This window comes from Symphodus melops, assembly GCF_947650265.1.
Source record: "Symphodus melops genome assembly, chromosome: 13".
Taxonomy (NCBI): domain Eukaryota; kingdom Metazoa; phylum Chordata; class Actinopteri; order Labriformes; family Labridae; genus Symphodus; species Symphodus melops.
The window spans coordinates 14,710,013-14,718,589 of NC_136703.1; the positions used below are offsets into that span (position 1 = coordinate 14,710,013).

Below are 8,577 nucleotides of genomic sequence, written 5' to 3' on the forward strand. Positions count from 1 at the left end.
GGGGGGGGGGGTTGATGGCAGTGAATAGTCAAATGGCCTGTAAAAGTTGAATGTTAGCATTTTGCTAAAGAACAAACATTTTTTGACTAAACTGCAGCTAAGAATCACAAGACTCCCAGTTTGTTTGAAATAACTATATGCTGCTATTTATTTATATTTCAGAACAACAGCCTGTAGGTCAGCATTGCAAGTCAAATATATCTATTGTTTATCTCTGTCAGAGAAAAAAAATATTTCACGTTTTCTTTTTAAGCAAAGCTTTGTTGAAGAACTCAAAATTGCCATTGATCGAGGAAAAAAAATACATCTGCGGGTGTTTCTTCACTGCTACTGTGGGAGGAACTTTGAGGGAGAAAATTGTCCCTCATTTGAACACGTGTGCCACCTGCTGACACCATAGGAGCATTACACTTGTTTCTGAAGTCTTTTGTCTACTCGGGAAGCTTCAGTAAGTACGGTAATTTGCAATTTGAAAACAAGTAATTAAATGTGTTATACCACGTTGAATGTGGCTCGGTGGATGACACCTTAAATGGGTCACCATGAATTATTGGTATCTGTTGAGAAGTCCTCAGGGTGAGGAAAACAAATGAAAAGGGGAAAAAATTGGATCGTTATAAAAAATCTCTTTAGGAGTAATGTTGCAGAAAATGTGAACAACTTACATTTGTTTAAAAAGTGTAACAGCTTTATTGAGACTTGGGGCCCTAAACTGCCATTACAAGCTCCATGCTACAGAATGATTGACGTAAACCGATTTCACTTCACCCCGATAATGACAAAAAGGATGGGGCTCACACTTGAAATAAAAAAAAAAAGATCTTTTTACCGAAACATTTTTTTTAAACAAGATTTTCAAACATACATGCAAAAGACAAAGAAAATGATGCTGACTAATTTTAGCTGCTACACGTAAGGGCTTGAGTGGCCACTTTTACTTTCCTCCTAATAGTCAATTTGCCCATTGCAAAAGTCTCACAATGGGCCTCTCAGTTGTCTCAAGAAATCATCAGACTAAGGATTATAATTTTGTAAATACTTTGATTTTGTGTTGGAGTGTAGGTCCTTTACACACTATTTTCTACCCCTAATAAAATTTAAACATATATTAACTTTATAAAAAAGCAGACAAGTCCGTAACGGGCCCAAAACTCATTCTACAGTCTAACAGAAGTACCAGCCTACATTGCAATCCTCAGTCGAGCTAACATCACCAGTCCAGTGTTTAGAGCCTGAAGAAATGGAACAACAAAATCATGTCGGCTTTCAGCATACAAAACACAACCTGGAGACTGTGTTCTGTTCTTCACTGTGTACAGTAGGTCACCTTCACTGAAGATGCTCAAGATTCAAATTGAGAAGAAATGTCATGGCACTGTATTCACATCACATTCAGTCAAGACAGCGGTAAGGTCTAGAGCTCCATGGATAAGATAAATGATTCCTTCACCTGAGATGGGCTGTTTTCATGAGCCCTGGATTAAACAAGCCTACACAAAGGCCAGTTACCCTGTACCTGCATTCATAATGCTGTGAAAACAGCCTAATAACCCTCACCAGATGGAGCTCATATACTCCCAGGAGCCTTTCGGCTTAACGTCAGGATATCAGATAACATGTTGACTCGGCCTTGCTTACCCAAAAACTTGTGAAAGGACGGAAGTCTTTCAAATTCAAAAGAACTGATGAACAGTGACAAAGAAAAAAAAAAGAAAGACAAATTGTTTTCTCACTAAAAAGGAGACAGTAAACAGAAATGTTGGAGTTTCACAATGTGTTTTAAGAATTTAATGTTTGCTACAGACTTGCATTTCCTAAATGAAAGTAACATAATGAAGAAGCCCACTGACTTGTTCAAGAGAGTCATAAAATCTGTGGAACTTTACCTAAATGTGTCAGCCTCCTAGTGTATGCCAACAGTGTTACCTTCTCTTCAAAAGTACACAGAAGCATGAATGTGTGAGCAAGCGGCCGCTATACAACTTAACTAATGCCACGATTGGTCTAATCTAGTTAGCCTGTAGTGTTCTTTAAAATACTCACAGGAGATTACTTCGGATCCATTTAAGACTGTGGGCTGGGGAAAATTGAATTAAAAGTTTGCATTTCACTCTAAGATCAGTTTTCTCTAACATCCTTTACATTTCATGAGTTTTCTAAAACACCTCCAGAGCAGAATCGGTTGAAGGTTACTTCCTTAAGTCAGCTTGGATCATAAGTCTGCTGGGATCTTCAGCCTATGAACAGTTGGGTACATGATGAGTAGCATCATAGAGAGGACACAATCAGTAGGACTTGAAATAAAAAAGGTCCTTTCGTGAACTTTCCACAGTAGCCGAGTGTTGCAGGTCGACAGAACAGATGCTGCATGACGCATATGAAGTCAATGCAGTCCAAAATCCATGTAAGTCCCTCTGCAGCAAACCCTCAAATACCTGCCACCGTCAGATGAAAGAAGTGTGCGTTTTCATTTCGATATTGCCCTAATATCATGATCTGTTGTCCGTGATCGCAAAGTAGTCCTTCTCCATTTGCCAGTGGGTTTCATGTAACAGTAGAAAAATACAAAAATCCAATATCCAGCTCTGTTAATGAACTGGTGCGAGCTAACTAAAATGTTTTTGTTTTTTTTAAAGCTAAATTGTTATCAGGGTACGCTGCTGTTGAGCTCCAAAGCCTCTGTCTGAAGGGTCTCTATGGGAAGCCTTGGGTCAGACAGTCAAACGGTTGTTGGAGGGCTGTAGGGGGCTCCAGGAAGCTGGATGGGCAGGTGCATCCTGTGAGTACTGGTTTTCCTCTTTAGTCATCCCGACAGTACACAGCCGCCGGTGTCTCAGCAGTCTGTCTGTCCGTGAGAAGTTCTGCAGCCAGGGAAAGAAAGATTTTTAAAACGGGCAATTTTTTTCCTAGGTTTGTGCAGGAGAGTAAATATGATTCATTTGGCCTATTTCAGAACACGAACCTGATGACAGCGATCACACTGGTAAGGCTTCTCTCCACTGTGCACCCTCTTGTGTCTGTCCAGATGGTAACGCTGAATGAAACGCATATCACAGGCATCGCAGGCGTACGGCTTTTCTCCTGAAGAGAGAAAAACAGCAGGTGAACCATTTATCAGCATATTTCACTGAAAGCGATCTCATTTTAAATAGTGTGATACAGTTTATACGACAATCTCTAGAGCAAAACTCACCTGTATGTGTGAGTATATGTCGCTTGAGGTGGTAGCTACTCCGGAAAGCTCCGTAGCAGTGGTCACAGATGAAGTTCTTCTGAACTTTCAAGGAACTATCATCATCCATGTCGAGTGGTGGAAGTATATGCTACGAACAAAAATAACAAACGGAGCTCAAAGTGAACATTACATCAAGATACAAACTTATTCCTGCAGCTTTGAGAGAACATCCTTACCTCCACTTTCTCTTTGACTTTGTTGGATGACCCAGATTTTTTGTGCTTCTTCTTGGGTTGCATATTCTGGTTTGCCTGCATGTCCTTCCCATCCATCATTCGTGATGTGTGATAATCCCCGTCCTTTCGGATCAGCTTTTGGAAGAAGAGAGGTAGTAGGTCAAATGCAATGCAGCACATGGTTAATCACAGACACACCAGGTAAAATATGAGAATCAATAAATGATCACATTCACATGTCGACACTTGACTGAACAGTTCAATATGTGTCCGCAGTAAATAAACTTAAAAGAAATGGTTTCTAAAACAACCAAAATTAAAACCGATAAGTTGATCTATGATAAAATATTTAATATTATCTATATAAACTTAACTTTCTATCATATATTAATAAGATAATTATATTTAACAACATTTACATTAATCCAAAATGTATTGTGGCAGACTGTGCTAAAAAAATAAAATAAATAATAGAGCTGCAAGCACTTATCGAGTACAAAAACTTAAATTATCTCCATGACAACCTCGGAACCCTTCAAACAGTCTTTGTCTGATAGGCGGGATACAACTGCTTTGAATTTCTGCGTAAGGAAATCTACGGGCTGATTGGCTCTCTCCACAGCGTCCAGCAGATTTCTGACTCAAATTGAAATGTTTGATCTATAACAGATCTTCACTTTTAGGCAGAGTCAAATCATCATAAGAATACCGTTGATGGGAACTGGTATAGCATTAGCACAAATAAGCTCAAATACAGCAAAGTTACAAAATCACAGCTTGAACATTGTTTTTCTCTCTTACCAGAGGTGGACAGCTCCCCGCTGACTGGTGACCCATGTGGCTGTGGTGGGCTTGTCCATGATGACCCTGGTGTCCATGGTGGTTGTGGCTGTGCTGCGAGTGAGTTTGGTGGCTCTCTGGACTGGCCCTGTGCCCTTGACCCAAAGTTGACATCATCCTCTTCTGTCCTGGGATGTTGTTGGCTTGCATCAGGGCCATACTGGATAGCACCGCCTCACAGCCCAGCAACCCAGCCTGAAAACACAGACAATATGTCAGAGCAGAGAGAAGGAGACTGTGGGACTCCACGCAGACACAAGAAGTCGAGGGGAGGAGAGGGAGTGACTGGGTCAAAAGAAAAATACAGTGGCACCCGCGTGATGGTGATTCTGATGATAAAGAGACTTCCACTGACCCATTTCATATGATCCCTGTTGGAATGGTTTGTCATCGTGGTGGTTTGAATGCGTGTGTGTTTTGGGGGAACAGTGGGGGCTTCACTCAGGATCAGGGGTAACAGAAGAGACCCCACCCACCCAAATCATCAGGGGCCAAAGCCTGAAAGAAGAGGTAATGATAACATAAAGCTAATCACGTTTACATGCTGGATTCAGGAGCTGGAAAAACAGCAAATAGATTTGGATTTCGCAAATCTGGAGATATGACCAGGAATTTAATTCCAGCATCAGTCGGTGCAGTTAATCAGGCAAGAAAACCCCAATGGTTTGGTGCATGCAATGTTTCTATGGTCGACCAAAACAACAGTCAAATGGAGCATAGTAACAACATCCAATGAAAAACTAAATGAACACAATCCATATGAAGAAGAAAAAGTGAAGTATGGTTCATAAATTCAACAAATGCGTCACAGACACAGGCAAAAAGGGAATTACGGTCACCTGATAAAAAGGTTTTGAGTCTCATTAACTTTATATTACAATCTTATATAACAAATAACTGATAAATCGCTGCAGTATAAAACCTTGCAAAAGTCATTCATTTAGTGAACTTCATATCAGTCGATATTAGACACAAGTTACAGATACAATGATTTTTTGCAAAGCACTGCATGACTTGACGTGGAATACAAAGATACACTTTTATTTATTTTTTTAAAAACGTTTGAAGACTTTTATCATTCTGATAAGGTGGATGTCTTGTGATTGCCTTCAATGATCATGGATGTTGTATTCTGGGTATTTGTAACAGAAGTTGAACATTTGGTGGATTAGTGAGTTCACAGGCTAAATATGTGATAAAAGATGGCAGTTCTCTTCTTCTTGAACAGAGTAATGTAACAATGTCATTACTACAGTCAATGTTTAGCTCAGCAACCGTTTAATGCTTCATGGCATTTGTTTAAGAAATTGTGTTGGCTTAAAATTACGATGCAAAATTAACAGTAAAAAAATCCCCGCCATAACATATTGAAACATTAGTGGCAGGTTATCTCTTACATGCTTACAGGACTTACCTTTTTCAAGGTTTGCTGATAAAGCGGTAATCAAACCTATGGTGAGCTATGATAGATAATACAAGCCATGCGTGAATTATATAAACTAAACACTGCATTGAGAAAAACACATTTGGTTTATTCAATCGATGTAATTTAAAATAAGTGACCTAGGAAGTGAGTCAGTCACATTTTTCAGCATTAGTTTTTTGTATTTAAAGATTGATTTCAGCACTAGCTAGTGAGCTAGCTAGCGAGTTATCATTAAAAGGTTACCCTTTAGCAAAAGTGGATTTCAGTGTTGCCGGATTATAACAAGAGCGATTTAGAAACACACACGTCATGTGCCTGGTTTAAATGTTGTGTGCAGTGCGTTAAAGTGAGTGTTTCTGTGAAATTAAACTGAGTTAGCTAGGATGCTACCTAGCCAGTAGTTGGGTTTTGGGAGAACTCTGGTCTGACTGATCCCCGACCCCCCCTCCCCCCAGACAACACAACAACAGCCAGGCAGGGCGTGCGGACCCCGCGCCGACCACAAAAACCACACCATCTATCGTCGGATAGAGCTGCTACAAAGAGTCACGTAGCAGATTATAAAACATTATAGAGGCTTCGAGCGACACGTTCTATAAAACCACATGCTTACCTTTCAATTTTAAGAGTTATGCTGGTTATTATTGCTTGTCGCACTTCCAATTTTCTCAGTTTACAAACACTGACAGGAAACGGCACCGGATGTGCTAACGAAGGAGCACGGTGATTGGTCAGAAGCTCGATCACGTGACTGAAGCAAAGCGATTCACATTAACGGCCATAATTGTGAGGGGATAATGGCTGCAAGGCTGTACGGAAATCAATGAATGAATTTTCTTCAAGACTAGAAATAGTTCTGGTCTAACATCAAGAGTTAGCCATCTGAGTGCTCACCTAAAGGCTACGGCCCATCAACTGCTATTATTAAAGTTTTTTAAAAAAGTTGAAACTCACGAGGCACTAAAGACAATAGTTACACACAAGAATAAACAAATATTGCAACAATGAGTAAGGTTTTTACTTGTTTTTTTTAAATGTAGAGATAACGTTTGTTTCAAATGAAAAGCTTGATTTGACCTTCCAATTATATGAATTAAACTTGCCATTTAAATAATGTATCCAGATAAATCTTGCTTCAAGCAACAAGGTGAACATTTTTACGATGTTGAGCCTCATTAGGCATGCATTTAATTTTGAAGAAAGATGTATCAAAACAGAGTGTATTATACAATTGAAATAAACAAATGCTGATCATTTGTTTTCCTATTTTAGAACCATTTTTTACAGAGTAAATTCCTTTTTTTTTGCATAATAAAAGCTGCATAATCATTGCTAGGCATTATTACTGTTGTCATCGTCCATGAGCAAGAGGCCTCTTAATGGGTTAATGACAGAAAACAAAACAAAGAGAATTAATGTATTCAACAAATTTTCACGGATATTCCCTGAAAAGAAACAACTATGAACAGAACCACACATTTCCGAGAGATAAAACCTTTTTCTTAAAACAAATTGAGGCCCTTAGTCAGTCTTCAACAGAAAGTCAATGTTCTCAGAGGGCAGATCAAAGTCTTCTTGACTGAGCAGCAAGTGCAGATGAGAGGCTGTAGCTTTGTCCCTCTGCCTGTTTTTCCAGTGACACAGCATGGCAAACACTCTCTCGACATGCAACGAATGGTCCTCTTCTATTTGTTCCAGCTTCCTCGAGGGGATGTCCAACGCCACTCTGCCAATCTCCCTCCAAGATCTGCCAACAGTGCGTGCCACAATCATCAGCTGCTTCTCCTTCACTATGCTGGAGCCTGTGCAATGAGAGAAGAATATAACACTGATGGTCTCTGTTGTGCTTAAAGGGGAATATCCTGACATGTAGTGTGACCTACTGTTGTTGTTGATCTGTTTGGATGGAACAGTGTCTTCTAAATCAGAATCTGGTTTTCTTTTTCTTGAGGTTTCTCTCGTTCCTTTAAGATAAGGAAACCGTGTTATCAACCTTATATTATTTCAAATGGAGATATTGAAAATATGAAGGACACTTTTTTTCCTACCAGAAGTCGACATGTCGACATGTAGATCTTTAGTAAAGCTGAGCATTGGAAAGCTTTCCTGTAGTGCCTGCTCATTAAGTAGTTCTAGCAGGCCCCGTACAGCTTCAGGTCCTCTCTCAATAACATGATCCAGCAGCTCTGTCACCTTCTCAGAAGGAACACGGCAGGCTTTCACCTGCTGGTAGCCACGAGGAGACAGCAGACAACGGGAGTCTGCATGCTGCAGGACAAAGTCTGCATCCCCACTTAGAATCTGTATGAGTTTAGCCTTCTGGCTTCTAAGTAGTTGGATTTCTGCTGCTGGATTGTCAGACATGACCCCTAAATCATCACCTGAGGAAATAAAGCAATCAATTAATTTTGTAATGAGAGGATCACATAAGAAATAGAGTCCTATTAAAAAATAAAGACACACAAAAAACGGCTTTTGTCCTTTTAAAATTATTCTATAAGAGCATTGTGTGCTGCAAAACATTTACTGTCATAAACATTTCTGATTAAACAAAGATGTCAAACCATTACATTTTTCTTTCAAAGACATTTCAAAGGGCACTGTAGTCAGTCCTGGTGATACGTAAATAACAAGTAATAACCAACCTTCCGAATTATTGGACGTTGAATAATAACACACATTACTTACAGGTGTATGTTTATTGCACTTTTTAATATGTTGATTGTGTTTTACGTCAAAGACTGTTGAGAAAAAGCTTTATTAACACAGCTTATTTTAATATCATTTGGTCAGCCCTTAAAACATGTTCGCTTAAAGGTCTCACCATTTATTGTTACAGCTCGAGGGACAAAATACGACTTGACGAAAAAACTGCTTTTATGAAATCATTTCTTCTGTTT

At 39.4% G+C, this 8,577-nt stretch overlaps 1 protein-coding gene across 2 annotated transcripts; it reads right to left on the reverse strand.

Annotated features, from left to right (window-relative positions):
* Positions 1-666: 666 nt before the first annotated feature.
* Positions 667-6,452, reverse strand: znf740b (zinc finger protein 740b). Of its 2 annotated transcripts, XM_079360132.1 has the most exons (7): positions 6,291-6,452; positions 4,607-4,749; positions 4,213-4,446; positions 3,412-3,546; positions 3,194-3,323; positions 2,963-3,081; positions 667-2,861 (listed from the first exon to the last, which is right to left on the reverse strand). In XM_079360132.1, the coding sequence occupies exons 2-7, from the start codon at positions 4,640-4,642 to the stop codon at positions 2,712-2,714; spliced, it is 804 nt and encodes a 267-aa protein (XP_079216258.1). In that variant the 5' UTR covers positions 4,643-4,749; positions 6,291-6,452; the 3' UTR covers positions 667-2,711. The 2 variants fall into 2 exon arrangements, with proteins under 2 accessions (XP_079216258.1, XP_079216259.1); XM_079360133.1 differs by lacking the exon at positions 4,607-4,749 and having other exon boundaries at positions 6,291-6,448.
* Between the last annotated feature and the right edge of the window lie 2,125 nt (positions 6,453-8,577).

What these genes read in the sequence shown, in the direction of transcription:
- znf740b (XM_079360132.1), bottom strand. Translation starts at nt 4,642, where the DNA reads ATGACAAACCATTCCAACAGGGATCATATGAAATGG. An exon ending in CGGGGAGCTGTCCACCTCTG is followed by an intron (nt 3,547 to 4,212) that starts GTAAGAGAGAAA and finishes TTCTTCCAAAAG; the next exon opens with CTGATCCGAAAGGACGGGGA. An exon ending in AAGTCAAAGAGAAAGTGGAG is followed by an intron (nt 3,324 to 3,411) that starts GTAAGGATGTTC and finishes TTTTGTTCGTAG; the next exon opens with CATATACTTCCACCACTCGA.